Source organism: Ovis canadensis, chromosome 25 (assembly GCF_042477335.2).
Source record: "Ovis canadensis isolate MfBH-ARS-UI-01 breed Bighorn chromosome 25, ARS-UI_OviCan_v2, whole genome shotgun sequence".
Taxonomy (NCBI): domain Eukaryota; kingdom Metazoa; phylum Chordata; class Mammalia; order Artiodactyla; family Bovidae; genus Ovis; species Ovis canadensis.
Genome location: NC_091269.1, coordinates 62,951,640 through 62,968,846, shown reverse-complemented (window position 1 = coordinate 62,968,846; position 17,207 = coordinate 62,951,640). Strand labels below are relative to the sequence as shown.

Sequence of the window (17,207 nt, the reverse complement as noted above, 5' to 3'; positions counted from 1 at the left end):
CTCTGTTTCCACTAGATGATTTCAGATGAAGCTTTGTTTTGCCACTTTTGTTTAATAATCATGAAGATTTAGTTGGATCTGGATTTGGGGTAAGAATTTAACAGAAGCCATCATGTGAAATTAAAGAGGCCACAGTAACGAAACAGCCAGTCATTAGATTTGACAAGCCTAGTCTTGGTCCTGAAGTGTCAAGTCTCATGCCTCACGTTTGTTCTCTTCCACAGTTTTCAGTGTGGCAGAACTCATGTAGAAAGCTCAGAAATTTGAGTGTCTAGACTGTGCCTTGGTAGGTCATCTGCCTTCGCTTCACGCCCCATCGTCTTGTTGCCCTGGACCCTCCCTTGCTCAGCATCTGCCTTTGGGTGCTTTGTATACCCAGCAACACCAGTGATGTTCAGGAGTTATTTTCCAGAGAACATAAATTAGCCTTTCTAATGGTTGATCTTGCAGATTTAAATTTTCTTTTTGAGGCTTTAACTGTATATTTAGTTTGGAAATGAGGTGATCTTGTCATTCATTGTTGCTCATATTATGTGCATTTTTATTATAAAATCTTCAATTTTGTTCTCTCTTCCTATACCTGATTAGAGCTGGTTCTTATTGTGATTAAAAGCATGATATGATACGTGAAATTGGGTATGTGGGACGTAGGCATCTCCTTCCCCTCATTGAATGTAAAGAAGATTACCTTAATATAGAGCATGTTAACAGTGCACCGAAGTGGGTAGGTCAGTGAGGTGGTGTTGCCTGAAGATATTTACAGATTTTTAAGTGCAGAGAAGCTTAGGGAGCCCACCTCTTTTATTTACGTACCGTGTATTTCACACTGTTAACATAGCACTTACTATATGCTGCTGCCCTTGCTGCTGCTGAGTCGCTTCAGTCGTGTCCGACTCTGTGCGACCCCATAGATGGCAGCCCACCAGGCTCCCCCGTCCCTGGGATTCTCCAGGCAAGAGCACTGGAGTGGGGTGCCATTTCCCTCTCCAATGCATGAAAGTGAAAAGTGAAACTGAAGTCACTCAGTCGTGCCCGACTCCTAGCGACCCCATGGACTGCAGCCCACCAGGCTCCTCCATCCATGGGATTTTCCAGGCAAGAGGACTGGAGTGGGGTGCCATCGCCTTCTCCCTACTATATGGTAGTAAGTGCTAAATGCTTTACAAATCTTATTTCATATAATGACCCTATGATTTTAAAGATGAGGAAACCAAAACACAGAGAAGTTCAGTGACCCGAGATTTGAACTGAGGTGCTGTGGCTCCTGAGAGCATGATTTTATCTCAGTGTTCTCTGTCACCTAAGTGTGTGAATTAGAGACTCAGAATTCGGCCTTTTTGCTGACGATGCAAAATAGAGCATGTGCATATGTAAACCATGAATGTTAGCAGTTTTCTTTATTAAGATTTGTGATCCAGATTCTACATTAAATGAAATTTTACATCAGACCTGAAGATAGTCGGAGGCAGCTGAGTCACAAAGCTGTTAGTGATTGGTAAATTAGTGTGACTTATAGTGTTTTAGAGTTGAGTGTGGAGAAGGCGATGGCACCCCACTCCAGCACTCTTGCCTGGAGAATCCCATGGACGGAGGAGCCTGGTGGGCTGCAGTCCATGGGGTCGCTAGGAGTCGGGCACGACTGAGTGACTTCAGTTTCACTTTTCACTTTCATGCATTGGAGAAGGCAGTGGCACCCCACTCCAGTACTCTTGCCTGGAGAATCCCAGAGACAGAGGAGCCTGGTGGGCTGCCGTCTATGGGGTCGCACAGAGTCGGGCACGACTGAAGCGACTCAGCAGCAGCAGCAGCAGCAGCAGAGTTGAGCGGTGTTAAGATTGAATACAAAGATTGCTTTTCCTGTGGTACTAGATTGCTGCTTTTTCAAGATAGTGTGTAAACGTGGTAGCCCATTTTAGGGGAGAAAGCTGTGCCACGGCACGTCTGCGTAGTTTTCCGTTACCTTGACCCCAGCTGTCTGCTCTGTGATGATTGTAGGAGTCGGGACACAGAGGGTGCGTCAGGCTCTAGGTGAGAATGAGATCAAGGAGTGAGAGAGAAGTCTGGGCCTAAAACAAGATAATTGACAGATACAGTTGTTTTCAAAAGGTCAAAGTAAATTTTAGGCTGAGGAAGTTTTATTTTAATAAAACACCACAATGGAATTTTGCTTTTTGTAAGTAGATGTTTCTGGTGTATTTGACTGAAATTTTTCTCTTATCTCACAGTGAAAAGGGCAATACTGTTCCCGGCTATGATTTTTTGGTGAATTCTGTCTGGCCAGAAATAGTACGAGGATTAGAAGAAAAATTGCCCTCGCTGTTTAATCCTGGGGACCCTGATGCATTTCACCAGGTACCTTTTCCTCTGCTGTCTGGACTTTTGATGGTGCTGACCTGAGATAATCATGTCTTTTTTGCACAGTCTTGGTTCTGTGGTTTATTGAAAATCCCAATCTGAGTTGCGGAGCCAGCATTTACCTTAAAAATACAGACATTGTTTTATTCAAGTCATAGTCTCTGATACTTTGGGGACTAAGAATATTTTTTAGGATGTAAGGTAGAATTCAGTCCAGAAGCAATTATGACTAGATATGGATGTTTTTTATGTAAATTTTAAAAAAGATCTTAAGGACTGTTGAAAACAAATCTCTTCACAGTTGTTTTCGATGAAACATTAAGCTTGTAGAACTCTGCTATATCAGTTTGAAGGAAAACAGGAAGTAGTGATTGGATTGCAGTATATATTATATCCAATCACTGCTTCTTGTTTTTCTTCAAAGTGATACAGCAGAGTTCTACAAACTTGATTTTCATCAAAAACAACTGTAAAGAGATTTATATAGTTAATATTATAATTATTAATGTAGTATAAAAGTATCCTATATAATTTGAAAGATTAGGAGGCCTTGATATTTCTTTTAAAAAAAAATCATGTTTTCTATTTAAAGGACTTAGTGGTTGATATATCAATAGTGAACCCATATGTTGATTTTCCATTTTTTAAAGATGTTATGTAGTGTCCTGGAGAAGAATGAAGACTCTAGGCCACACGGCCTGAGTCTGCACCCCGCTCTCCTGCTCAGTACCCTGCTGCTCAGCCTCTTGGTGCCTCTCCTCCTCTTCTGCTCTGGATTTGATTCTTGTTTTTTATTCTTTTATTCAGTATGACCATCTTTGTCTTATAATCAGGTGATTTATTAACTTTACGTGACCGTAGTGACTGATACACTTGTGGATTTTTCAGTTCTTCCTATGTGTCCCATTTTTCTTCCTTCTTTTCCTTTCTCTCTTCTTTTTTTTTTTCTTTTCCACCTTCTTTGTATTTTTCACTTTTGGGAATTTGTTTCTCTCATTTATTCTCTTTTACCCCTCTACTAATTTAGAAGTTCTGCCGTCTGTTTATTTGTGTATTAAGTAACCTTAGTGGTTACTTAACAGAATTTAAAGTTACTGGTGTCCTTTGGCCTCCCAAACAGCACAAGGATCTCAGACGCCAATCATGCCATTCCGTAGTGTATGTTAGTTACCAGGGTCTTCTTTCTATTCTGATTTCTCATGCCCCCAGTTGGGCATTTTCTCATTGCTCTGACACGGCCGTCGTCCTCCTCTGAAAGTCCCTCTGCATGTTCATCGTGTGCTCTGCTCACTGCTGCGTCTTGGGCGCTAGGCCTTTTCTCTTGGGTCATTTTCCTTCCTCCTGAAATCCATCTGTTACCAATTTCTGTTGGTGATAAATTTCACTTTTTTATGATAAACCCTCAGTTAATATTTGTTTGAAAATAACTTTGTACCTTTTATGTTTGAAAGGTGGTTTTGCTGGAAGCAGAGTTCTCTGCACTTTGAACTTTGTCACTTGAAGGCAATAGTTGCTGCTGTCTCTTGGGGGTCACAGCGGCTTCTCCCCCCGCTGCTGCCGCTGCTGCTGATTCGCTCAGTCGTGCCCAACTCTGTGCGACCCCACAGGCGGCAGCCCACCAGGCTCCCCCGTCCCTGGGACTCTCCAGGCAAGAACACTGGAGTGGGCTGCCATTTCCTTCTCCAGTGCATGACAGTGAAAAGTGAAAGTGAAGTCGCTCAGTCGTGTCCGACTCTTAGCGACCCCGTGGACTGCAGCCCACCAGGCTCCTCCATCCATGGGATTTTCCAGGCAAGAGTACTGGAGTGGGGTGCCATTGCCTTCTCCGCTTTTCCCCCTGGCTCCTTTTAAAATTTTCCCAGTGACTTTGGTGTGCTGTTTCATTATGAAATATCTAGTGCGGACTTCTTTTTATTTGCTGAATTTAAGATTTGTGGGGTTTTCTGAATCTGAGGATTGGTGGTTTTTTAAATCGTTTCTATATCATTTTTGTTCATTGACTGAATTGTGCTTCTGTCTCATTCCTTTATCATTTGCCTTTAGACTCTTAATTAATCGTCCTCACTCGATCTTTCATGTTTCCTGAATTGACTTTTTTATTTTTGTCTCTTTGTGCTACATTCTGGGTAATTTCTTGGGACTTTTCTTCTAGTTCAAGAACTCCTTCTTCAGTTGTGTCTGAATTCTTTTTCACCTGTTTCAAATTTATCATTATTTTCATTTCTAGAAGCTCTATTTGCCTCTTTTTCTAATTGTGCTTGGTCGCTTTGCTTACTAATTTTTAAAGTGTAGAGAGGCAGAAGTTGAGTGTGGTGAGCCTGGGCCTAATAACTTCACAACAGATAAGACACCAAATTTGGAACTTTATTATCCCAGAAATACCACTTATCTGTTCTCTTGGCCCTTGTTACAGTGTGTTGAACTATATAATTAGGTAATATGATTTTCAACAAATTGTGTGACACTGAGTTTTGTGAGTTTATAAAATAAACCTTTATAAATAAATAAAATAGGGCTTTTAAAAATAGATACCATAAGCAGAATGAAGTAATGGTCTTAAGCATTAGCAATTTAGACCCTTTACATCCCTCTTTGAGAATCATATTGATCATGTTAGGCTCAGGAGATTTTTCAGCTCAGAAATAGAGCTTTCTGGTGAAATGTTGACTTTAAAATTCTAAACCAATACTTAATGTTCATGGTTAAACATTTCTTGCAAGAAATGCTTTCAGTTTTCAGTGTTAATGGGACATGCTTTTGAGAAGAGAGGAGTATTTTTACATTTCTTTAACATCCATTATATGCAGGGGTGTAGTTTTATCCCAAAAGGGATGAGTAATACTTTTCTTTGTCTCGGCTCCTCACATCTAGACCACACTTAGGAAATTCAGTAAGTGTAGCTGAGAGTCTGACATGACTGAGCAACTTCACTTTCACTTTCCATTTTCATGCACTGGGGAAGGAAATGGCAACCCACTCCAGTCTTCTTGCCTGGAGAATCCCAAGGATGAGGGAGCCTGGTGAGCTTCCGTCTATGGGGTCTCACAGAGTCGGACACGACTGAAGCGACTTAGCAGCAGCAGCAGCTCAAAACCGGCTGAAAGGAATTTAACACTATAGTAGTGTTTACTGTCCTACAATTCCTGTGTAGTCACAGGCGCCATATCTAGGTGACTGGTTTGGTGACCCGTGTAGTCACAGGCGTCATATCTCGGTGACTGGTTTGGTGACCCGTGTAGTCACAGGCGCCATATCTAGGTGACTGGTTTGGTGACCCAGAATAGAGCTTCTCTTAAATGGGAAGTGCATGGGAAATCCTGCGGTGTTCTCCCTAGAGCCTGGGGATTCAGAGCCCTCGCCAGAGGATGTGCAGCTGCAGTTTTGCGCTGCTGACTGACTGGGCTTCTGGTTCCTCTATGTCCTTGCTTTGTTTCTGAGTAAATTCTCTCTGAGCCTGAGCAGAAGAGGAAGTGTCATCTCTGTGGGAGATGATAATAAAAGCAGTCAACCTAGTAGTGTGGTTTTCTGGGTTAAATTAAATAATACAGTTGTAAGCACTGTGTCCAGATGATACATGTTAAGTAAGTGTTACCTGCTGCTCTTAGTGGTGTTGCTAGATGCCCCTTGTCAGTCTTCATGGTGGCCTATCTATAAAAATGATGTAATTACTCACATGGTTTCAGTAATTTCTTTCCTTTTTTCTCCCCCTCTTTCCTTTTTTTAAATTTTCTACTTCTTCTCAAAAGGCAGTGAAAATTATACCACTTAATCTGTGATCTCTTGTGGTTCCAGTGGACAGTTAGGGGTGCCCTAGAAGACGAGTGAGAGCTGTCCCTTAAAGACCGCTGGAGTTAGAATGCCTGGGTCTCTTGAGGGGCTTGCCACCTAAGACCTTGAACAAGTCGTAGAGCCACTTCGGGCCCTTCAAAGGAAGATGCTGTAAGGCCTAATGAGACCCTAAACTTGGGATTCTGTGTGCTGGTCTTCATCTTGATTTCCATTTTTCAGTATTTGATCCCGATTCTGGTTAGTTTACTTAAAATGAAAATTCCACCTGTTTGTTCTTATTTTAGAAATATACCATAAGTATGGATTTTGTAAGAGCGTTTGAACGGCAGTGTGGATCACAGGCCAGTGTCAAAAGATTAAGAGCGCATCCTGCCTATCACAGCTTCAATAATAAGTGGAACTTGCCTGTTTATTTTCAAATAAGGTCAGTAATTTATTCCCATCGCCTCCACCCTTCTGAAATAGGATGTGAACACCAGTTCAGATGGACTGAACCCCGTCTCACAGCCCCTTCCTGGAGATCATCATATTATTCCTGGGAAACAACTTAGAGCAGAAGTGCACAGAAGTATCGTGATTGCCAGAGTTCTGGCTTATAAGACAGAAGGGTTGCGCTTCACTCCTGTGTCTCTGGCAAGCTGAGAGCGCTAGTCCAGGGGAGCGAGCCCGGCCCGGCTTCCTCCCGGGTGCTGCGCCTCACTCGCCATGAAGGACCGCGGGAGCTGGCCGCCTGGCAGCTCCCCTCCCCCTTCCCCTCCGCCAGCGCCTGCTCCTCGGGGCAGCCCTGCCCTCTGTCTGTAGCTCTGCCCAGCTGTGACAGTTTATCCTCAGAGGGAATCACGAAAAGTATCCCGTCTTGAAATATTTTTTGTAGCTGATTCCATCCATCAATTTATAAGAATTGTAGTTATTATTTTGGCTTCCTTTATAATCTTGGTGAGTATTCTGGAAAATGGTGACACTTTCCTTCCAGATAGCATAGTGATATCACCAGTGTCAGTTAAGTGGTCCTGTAGACAGTTTGGGGCAATTTAGGATAAATTCTTAACAATGTATGTTCCTCTAGAAAAATAGATGATAATATAGCCATTTTTGCAGATTCTCTTGAATGAGGTCACAGTAAGTTCCTCCATAAAATGGTGTTAGCTAGAGCATTTTAGGTAGGATGGTCTTTAAAGACTTGCAAGCTTTGTGTTTAAATTGTGGACGCTTCCATTAATCATGGTGGAGCCCTTCCCTGGAGTTCTGAGGAGTAATTGACAGAGAGGGAAATACATAGATACCTTGACTTGTAATCACTTGCCGTGATTGGGAATGTGTATAGTCACCTTTCGATGAGGAAGTCAAAGGTGTCACACTGTTAGTATGGTGCTCTTTTAGATATAATACTGAGCTTTATACTTAATTTTTCAAGGTTATATTATCATGTAGCTAAGAAATTAAGGATTTGTTTGTCTGAGATACTCATGGACTGCATGGGGAGTAACCGTTATGTGATGATCAAGATGTAGCCAGGGCAAGAAGCCCTTTTGGTTTATGAGAAAAATTTAAAATGGTGAAGCATCATTTTATAGTGTAAGAGTGCCATGGAGAAATAATACTTAGACTTTCCGTATCTCCTGTAGTCTACGTTTTGGGTTAGGTTGCTTTAGATCCCTAATAACCGTCACAGCCCATACCCCTGCTCACTGCCTCCAGCCGCCTCTTATCCAGTCACTTCCCCAGGCCCCACACCCCCACACTTGGTCACCTTGCACTCTTGCATCATTCCGCCTTCTGGAGTTCTGGGCCCTGCAGGGTAGCACAGCCTGGCCTCAGCCCGTTCTCCTCTCACCATAGGTTCTCTCAAAGCTGGTAATTGAGTCTTAAATGATGCTGAAACTCACCCAGTCCCATGAAAAACATTTTTAATCTTCACCAGAGTTTATCATAAGCATTCAAAGGAATTGCTTAACTTTTCTTTGTAAATAGTTTTATTCAAAATTTATGAAATTAAAAAAGTTACATTTGAGTTATGAGGTGTGGAACCTGTTTTCAGTACATTTGCTCTTCCACTTAAAAAGAAATTCAAGTAATACTTTATAGAACGCCACTCTGGTGATTTTCGTCAGTGGTTGGGTTATTTATTCTCTGGGATAACAGAATGTTTTGCAAACATGGCTAGTGTCAAAGCTGTATTGCTCTCTGATTCGCTTCAGGGTCATTGAAAGTAAGCCTGAACGCCAGTAGGGTGGTGATGTTTCAACAAGTTTCTAGGAAGGAGTATCAGTACTAATACTGCACTCTCGGTAGCGATCGGATAGCCCCGGGTCTGACTCTGCCTGCGTCCCCATCATCTTCAGGAAAGAAGGCCCACCTCCCGCCACCAGTGTCCTGTGAGCCACGGGCACCCCTTGCGTCTCTGGCGCCCTGTTGTGTCAGCACTCCATCTGTCCTTACGGGAGTTTTGGAAAGTAGGGTTAGGAATTAGTTTTCGTAGAAAGAGATTAAATACACATGGGCCCCCAACAGTCTCAAATGGTAGTAGATCAGTGGCTGCCTGGAAGCTGGGCGTTAGCCCCTTAAATGCTGCAGGCAGTGTCCTCTCTTTTTAAATTGGACTCCTGCTGGAGAGTTCTGTGCCTCCAGGATGGCCACGTGTGTGCTGCCCCGTTCAGCACGTGCTTAGCAGGGTGTAGCTCCGTCACAGCATGGAGTCTGGGTGGTGCTAGCCTGCCTTCCTTCCCCTGCACCCTCCTCACGTTGTGTCCATGCGTCAGTAGACCCGTGCTTGGGGAAGGGGGTGTGTGTCTCCAGATCATCCCCATACCCAAATGTGAGACTTCAGGAGTGTTTGTGCTTGGGGTGGCCTTTCTTACAGATCCTCTATCAAGAGTAGGATGGCACCCCATATACATGTGAAACTATAGGATAACTTCAAATTTCACCAAAGCAACATCTCGATGAATTTGTTTATTTTCTAAGAAGTACAACCTAACACTTCAATCCTGGAAGTTACTGGCCAGTAAAGCTACTTGAGGGGCTGGTGCTGGGCTCCTGGAGAGCAGGGCGAGAGGGCACGTGGGTCACCTGGCACGGACAGTTTAGTTTTAAGGGTCTCACGCCTGGTCACACGTAACCTGCACGTCTGTGTAAAAGGCATTAATGTTGGGGGTGTGCTGCATTTGCTTCTTGCACTTTCTCGTTTGTATGGTTTTCGGGTTGTTGTAGCATACGCGTAGTTTTATCCTGTGTCTTTACTCACACTGGATTATGCCTGTTCCTCTGGTGGTCGCGGAACTTCAGGCTGGCCTCTCTTCACACTGCCTTCAGTCGGACTGTGCCGCAGGCTACCGCAGCCTTCCCTTCTGGGGCTGCGAAGGCCGCTTCTGGTTTTCCGTGCTCTGAACAACGCTGTGTTAGTGTTGGGCCTTTTCTGTGTTGAAGCTTACTTCCTGTGTTTTATGTATTAATAGATCTGGGCAAAAGGTGGAATTAGGCTCTGAGGCTAATGCAGGAGACGGTCTGCTCCCTTCGCCGCAGGGCAGCCCCTGCCCTCTCCTCCCCGCTGTGCTCGGGGGCGCCGCCTTCCTCGCGCTCTCCAGCGCTCTTTCCTCTCCCTCCACTTCCTCCTGTCCCTTGTTCCCTCGGTGCCTCTGCCTGCTGCCCGAGAGACCCGCCCTTCGCAAGCTGCACGGGGCAGTTGCTGAGTTCTTTTCCTCCGCTGGGGCGCGGCCCGCTCCAGCAGTCAGGGTGGCCCAGAGCCCGCTGCTCTCAGCCGCCCGTGCGTTTGCGGGCAGGGCTGCTGCTCTTTGTTGGAAGCGCTGCTCCGTTTACGCTCCAGTTTCCTGAAGATCAGTCTCTGAACCGCTTTTAAAAAGCGTATAAGTACTAAAAAGAGCCAAGATTATGGATTAGGTAAATTGATGTTAAGTATGTGTGAGAATTTCTTGGTAGCTAGGGGGCTAGTGGGTGACAGGAGAATGTATGGTAAAGAAAGTATGGACATGGAAGGTTACATAGGTGGGAAGGAGGGTGCTACACAGGCAGCTAAGTAAGGAAATAGATACACAGTTTCAGTTCACAGTCATAACAATGTGTCCACATCAGATATTAAAACGGAAGTCTGTGAGAAGATGGTATGAAATGACAAATGGCTCAGCAGAGAAAACAGGAAGCGCATCGGGGAGCAGACCCTGAGCCTCAGGGTGGGCACGCAGTTCCCAGTAGCAGCACGAGAGACGGGCAGCAGGCGCTTGGTGAGCGCCAGGCAGAGACTTGTTCTAGCTAACTGCCTCCTTTCAGTGACATGTCTCAAGCTGCAAACAAAGATACAGAATAGAGCTTCTCCATTTCTTAGTTTGAGGGACATTTGCTTTCTTCTGATAGTGTGGAGGTAAGAGGACTGGAAAAACCAGTCTTAGGGTCCTGAAATGATTACCTGATTATAGGTGGTGGGACCTACCAGAAATGGTTTCCCGGTCAAGTAATTCAGATAAGTTTATTTCCTGCTCAGTTAAGGAAAAAAGTCTGGAGGCCAGGCATCAGGGCTGCTGGGACATCTCTGAGGCCCTAACCCCGCGAGCAAGCAGGAGAAGGGTCCTGTTGCCTGGGGCGGGGGAGGCTGGGGGACAGGCACCTGGAGCAGAAAAGACAGCCGTTTACACTCTTGTTTTTCTCTCAGATTTAGAGAAATAGCGGGATCCTTAGAAGCAGCACTTACAGATGTCCTGGAAGATGCACCAGGTAACATCCTCACAGTGACGAAGTCCAGCATTAAGTGGGTTAATTCCATTCGCCAAGTCTTCTTGGCGGCCTGAGCACCCTGGGAGCACCTTGACCTTTTGCTGTCTTCCAGTAGTGTTGCTCGCTCAGTCGTGTCCGACTCTTTGCAACCCCATGGATTGTAGCCTACCAGGCTCCTCTGTCCATGAAATTCTCCAAGCAAGATTGCTGGAGTGGGCAGGCATTCCTGACCCAGGGATCAAACCCAGGTCTGCTGCCTTGTATGCAGATTATTTACCATCAGAGCCACGAGGGAAGTGAGTTAGGCCCTGAAGATAGGGTTTAACTTCTTTTTTAAAAAAAAGGTTTATAGAGCTTCTGGCTGTATAGAGACGATGTAAAGGGTGCTTTAAGAACACGGGAAGGAGGCCACATTTTCGCTTCTGGATATAGTGTGTCAAGGGGATATAACCCCTGCTATGCTCAAGTGACAGCATTTTTGTAGCCATGTGGCCACCCTCCGCTCCCCTCTCAAGCTGAGGTAAAGGATCAGAATGACCCTTCCCTGCAGAGGACGACTCAGCCCAGACTGTTGCCTCAGGCCTCCAGAGCCCTTGGCCCAGCCCTGGGACAGTGGGCAGGCGGCTGGGCTCAGCCTGTGCTTCGCAGACATGTCTGCGTCTAGTCATGTCTTAGGCGTCCCTGGTGACTGCTCACCTAGGTGTCTGTTCCTGGGGCCACCAAGCTCCACTCCACTGTGCTCCCTTTTGTGGAGCCAAGTTCCATCTAAACTGCGCTCTTTTAGCCTCAAAAGTTTATTTTCAGCTGTCTTTGCAAAAGTAGCCATGTGTAATTGACTTCCTATGTTTAAATAGCATATTCAGGAGTGGAAGAGAAGACAGGACAAATTCAAAACCAAAGATTAAACCCTTGCAAGTGATTGCCACTCCAATTCGCATTTGCTGATTTATTATAAAGTACCTGTTAACTGATTATTTCTGATTGTTATGTATGTTTAATATGTGTCAAATGCCTGGGAGAAGGAGTCATATAAGATTGGAAGACAGCGTTACAGGAGAGAGGCAGGGATGTGTCCACGTTATGGCCTCTTGGCTGTGCACGCCGCCTCCCTAGAGCTTTGCTGACCTCATAGGATTCCTCAGAATGTCATCGGCTTCACTCTTGGCGTGTCCATTGAAGATTTTAGCTGTTAGACCTTCTGCTGCGGCTCCTTAACTGTGCGTTTTTACCTCTAGCTGGGAGCTCGTATCGCCTTTTGGCTTCTCATAGGACGTGGAGCAGCCTTCAGAGGTGCTGGTCTGATGAGATGTTCTTGCCGCTGCTGGCGCATCGTCTGTGGAGGCTGACGCTGCAGATTCTGGCCCGGTACTCCGTATTTGTCAAGGAGGTGAGGGCTGGCTGGTGCTCATCCCTAATCAAGACTGAAATGAGTTACAGATAGGTTAAGCTAAACGTGCCAAGAGTTTTAAAGCCCGTGTGGTCATGAGAGGTTGATGCAAGGGCTGTAGTCCAACTTCCGAAGTTTCTGTCCTTTTCACTGGATGTCCTTCTCACTCTTGTTTGCGTGGCCTTTAGGGGCGTCAGTCGCCGCACATTCATTGCTTTGTCTTTTTGAAAAGCACCGCCTTGACCTTGTTTTCCCGCAGGAAAACCGGAATCTTTGTATGGTGCCTCCAATAGAGAGGCACCATAAAACAGAGATGATCGTTTCAATGAAGATGATAAAAATATGCATATTTTTTCCTTAATATTTGGAAATTTAAAAACGCCAAATGGCTGAGATTAGAAGGTCGTGCAATTGATTAATCTTCCCTTTGTCTCAGAAGCCCTTTTCAGCTTGGGTGTGTTAGGCACCCACATGGCCTCGATGATTGGTTAGTTTCTGTGCATAAAGCCACAGCAGCGTTCGTGGGGTCCAGTGCTGAGCGTCCGGCCCCAGCCGGTCCGCTCCAGGTCTCAGAGATGCCTGCTGCACGGACAGCTCAGTGACAGACACACACCCTGGCCAGTGCAAGGTGATGGGTCTAAGAGAGCGTGAGCAGTTTAGGAAAGATGACACGGAGAAGCCATCATCCGCGGACATGGAGGCCCTCTGTCAGCTGGAGGAAGCGTCTCAGTGGAAAAAGCACAGCTTCAAGTCAAAGTCAGACCTTGGCGCTGCTGCTCTTTAATTTCGTGGTCTTAGGGAAATTGGCTGAATCTCAGATTCTTCATCTGTAAAATAGGAAAACAGCTTCTACATGTGCTTGTTGTGAGGAGTAAAGAGATTTCTTGCCCAGCAAAGTGATAACGAGGGTGCCCAGCAGATAATGGTGCTCCATCCAAGTTCCTCTCCTCTTCCTCCTCTGCCTCCCTCTGCTCAGAGGGGTCTCAATAGAGCACCCTGCCCTGTGAACCTGTTCACAAAGATCGTGCAGTTCCTGGGACACCGTGGACTCTATACGATTCTGTGAGGCCTGGGCTTGCCTCAGCATCCCCAGCAAGATGCCAGCCAGTGATCATTCTTACACCTAGAATACTCCGTCCTTTCCTCGATGCGAGTGCTCTTCTCAGGTTTTTTCCCTTGCAGCAATGCAGATGACATACGTGTTCATATGCAGAGAACACGTATGTTGTCTGTATTATTGGAAGCATAACTGAGGTTGAGACTTTTTACCCTTATGATAATAATTTTTCAAGCAAATACAGTAAATTGTTTACTTTCTAAAACCTATGAGGCTCCAGGTCTTACTTTTCCTTTAGTTTGGGGCCTCTTGCTCTGTTTCTGGCTGTTGCTTCAGTCCAGGCGGGAAATGCACGCAGGGTCCAGGTGTGCCCGGCTCCTGGTTTCATGCCCACCTGGAGGGACAGGGTGTGGTGCCCTCGCCTGAGCCAGCTTTCGCTTAATGCTTTGTGGACAGCTGGCATTTTGTGTTGAGTTACATGCTCGTGTATCTCGCAGGTGGAAACATTTTATCACTGAAATCTTTTTTCAGCTTTTACTCAGGCCCATCTCTAATGAAAGTGCTAAGGATATTAAAAAGCCTTTGGTAACTGGCAGCAAAGAGCTTTCTATCACCCAAGGAAATTGCGAAGACCAAGCAAGTGGCCCGTCTGAAACGAAGCCCATTGTTTCCATTTCCAGCACTCAACTTGTCTATGTGGTCACAGACCTGGACAGGCTTCAGGAGCAGGTGGGCGAGCCTCTGTTGTGGAGGATTCTAAATGTGGGGTTCCGTGTTCTCACTGTCTGGCCTCATGGGGTTTAGACTTGTGGGCCCAGGGCCCCTGAGAGGGAGCATCCATTTTCCTCCCTTCCGGTGTTGCCTCCACCCCCTGACTGGCGTGCTCTCCTCCTTGGGTAGCAGCCTGTCTACAGCGTGCCTGCCTGGAGCCCTGGCTTCCCCTGAGCAGTGACGCCACAGGCCAGGAGCAAGCCAGGCCCTCGTTAGCTTGCTCTGTGGAGCCATGGTCTTTAATGGGTTGGATTCTAATTATTTCTAGTCTCCTTACCCAGTACTTATACTTTGAAAGTGCTGAACTATTACAACGTCTTCCTGTTCTGTCCACATAGGTTTCATGTTCTTGCTTTTACCATTAACAGGACTTTGTTTTAGAACAGAACGTGCTTAAGTGTTGTGATACGTAATTCTGCTTTTTTCAGGCTTAAGTGTTTTGTGGTGCTTGGACAAATACTGTATGTGTTGAGCAAAAACATGGTCTTTATCATAAGGTGTTTTTGGTATCGAGGGGAGCTACAGAATAGTGTTAATAGCCGTGAAAATTTGATTTTCCTTGTGGTTGAATTATTGTCTAGTGAAAGCATTAATTAAGAATTTTGTTTTCTTCTGATGAAAGTTATTGAAAGTTCTGAGTTTAGTTTTATCATTAATTAATAACATTCTAGAGTTGTAGGTGCATATAGAATTGCCTCTTCCTTTGATTAATAAAAAGTAACTGAATATATAAAGTACATATTTATTTCAGCTTCCAGAACTCTTAGAAACAATCAAGCCAAAACTTGAAGTGATGGGCTTTAAGAATTTTTCTTCCATCTCAGGTAAAAATGAATCTTTAGATTCAGCAAATCCTTGAATAAGAAATAACTTAAAATAGAATTTTAGAGACTGAGATATATTTAATTAACAGTTTTTTCTGGTCGAAATTCTTGGTTGTTTCTGTATTCTGTTCTGTGATTTGTAACTTCTCTGAATGAGATATTTAATTTAATTTGATTCGATTTGGTTTATTGTATACTCTCTTTAGGCCTGAGCCTGAATAGAGTGATAAAACACACCTTTCCATCTCCGCAGCAGCCCTGGAGGACTCCCAGCTGTCTTTGTCTGCCTGTGTACCTGCCTTGAGTGAGAAAATCACCCAGGACTTAAGTGAGTCTTGCTTTAGTCATCTGAAAAGTGCCCTGGAGGTTCCCAGGCTGTACCGAAGAACCAATAAGGTCAGTGCACTCATTGAAAAGCATTTTGAGGTGGGGAAATATGTATCAGGAAGGCCAGGAGGGAAGAAATGGTTAAGTGAGAATAGAAATAGGTTCTCCAGGGGAGACTCCATCTCATTCAATTGTGAGAAGGAGGCTCCTCAGTAGATGGCCAGGGCCTGGGCACAAACATAATTTAGGTAGCTGGACTTAGGCAGTATGGACTTTGGGCCTTGAGGAAAAATAGTATTTTCGAAGAAAGCGTTTTAATAAAATATTTTAAGTCCTGCACTTCTTTTGGGCTTCATATTCTATGTTTGAGAAGATCTGAATTTACCTTGTTTCCTTTATATTGCCATTGGAAGTACCTGCTTCTGTCTTTTACTGGATATGGTATAAAAAAGCTACATTAAAAGATATTAAAGGTATTTATGAAGTGAAAAATTGAGCTTATACTGGTATCCAAAGTCAGATTCTCCTTTGTCTTCACTTTGTGGAATAGGAATTGGGGATTTGTTTTCAGAGTGTTTCAATCTTTCTCTAGAACTCTCATTTTCAACTGTTTATACTCATTTCATTCTTGCTAGTTCTTATTTTCCTTCTAATTTTCTCTTCTCCTGGTTGTAAAGTTGGACTTTAATTTGCAACTAAACTCATTCTCAGGAGCTATGAAGGCGTCCTCAGCGCTGCGCCGTTCTGGAGTACCCCTGCCGTTTGCACACACACACACCGGTGTGGGGCCTGGCTGCTGCTGGTGTTGCAGCTCCCCTGTAGCTCTGGATGCAGGGAGTGGCTGGGCTGGGTCCTGAGACGAGACGAGCTCATCTCTGTGGCTGTTCTCCTTTTCCTTTTAAAACCTAGGGCGTATAGCAGAATTCCCACTCCTGGGGACATCAGCAAGAGTATCTAATCTGATGTTCTGGTCTGAAGTGGGAGAGACAGACCTATGTTAGTTTTCCAAGTTCATCACTTCTTCTTTAGGAATCTACCAGCTTTCCCTTTTTCATCAGCAGGGTGTTATCATATTTACCAAGTGCTTGCCTCTGGGTCAGGCACTGTACTAAACACGTTATACTGTCATCCGTCCTGTGAAGTGAGGATCAGTGCCCTTATTTACAGATGAAGAAACCAAAATTAAGAAAAGTCTTAGCTTGTTATAAATGCATGGTCTCAAAACTTGGCCCCACTCACCTCCTGCCCAGAACACACACAAAGTCAGACCTGGAATTACTGAGGTGGCCAGGCGATCCGTGTGGACACAAGGTCAGGGCGCCTGAGTCCAGCAGCTCTGGACACCACCCTCCGTGGCTCCCTCTTGGTCCCCAGGATCTTGCTGTAGACAGCACTTGTATGTGTCTCGAAACTGGTACCTGAGTAATGTCCTTTGGAACATGAGGTTTTTGAGTAACTTAACTTTCTCTTTTTCTGTTCATCTTTAACCTCTACCAACATTATCCCAGGAGGTGCCCGTGACAGCCTCCTCTTACGTGGACAGCGCTCTGAAGCCACTGTACCAGCTTCAGAGTGGGCACAAGGACAAGCTCAAGCAAGCCACGATTCAGCAATGGTTAGAAGCCACCCTCTCTGAGAGCACGCATAAGTAAGTAACTTACAAGTAGACTATTCTGGACTTTCTTAGAAAAGTCCTAAGTCAGAGATCACTGGGGCCATCACAAGTTGCTGTCTGTGGCCTCATCACTGGACAAGGCTGGATGTGGGCACCCAGCCGCTTCCCATCTGTGCTCACTCCACCCCAGCCAAGGCTCTGCCTGGCCTGCAGCCCCGCCAGCCCCGCCTCCCGCAGCTCTCACACCTTGCGGGACCCAGGCATAGGCCACCGTCCCCCTGAGCGCGCTGCCTTTGGCTGCCCTTGATGTCACTTCATGTAGGAGTGCTCTGCAAATCTAGGCGCACTTTCTCCTTT

At 45.2% G+C, this 17,207-nt stretch overlaps 1 protein-coding gene across 2 annotated transcripts in view; it reads left to right on the top strand.

Annotated features, from left to right (window-relative positions):
• COG2 (component of oligomeric golgi complex 2) overlaps positions 1-17,207 on the top strand; it is a 43,743-nt gene that overhangs the window by 23,058 nt on the left and 3,478 nt on the right. Inside the window, exons 9-16 of one of the 2 annotated variants that reach the window (XM_069572217.1) lie at positions 2,226-2,352; positions 6,429-6,568; positions 10,808-10,869; positions 12,105-12,256; positions 13,845-14,042; positions 14,836-14,908; positions 15,165-15,304; positions 16,744-16,883. In XM_069572217.1, coding sequence (XP_069428318.1) covers positions 2,226-2,352; positions 6,429-6,568; positions 10,808-10,869; positions 12,105-12,256; positions 13,845-14,042; positions 14,836-14,908; positions 15,165-15,304; positions 16,744-16,883 — 1,032 coding nt within the window. Of the gene's footprint in view, positions 1-2,225; positions 2,353-6,428; positions 6,569-10,807; positions 10,870-12,104; positions 12,257-13,844; positions 14,043-14,835; positions 14,909-15,161; positions 15,305-16,743; positions 16,884-17,207 lie in introns of both variants that reach the window. The other variant, XM_069572216.1, reaches the window with a different exon arrangement.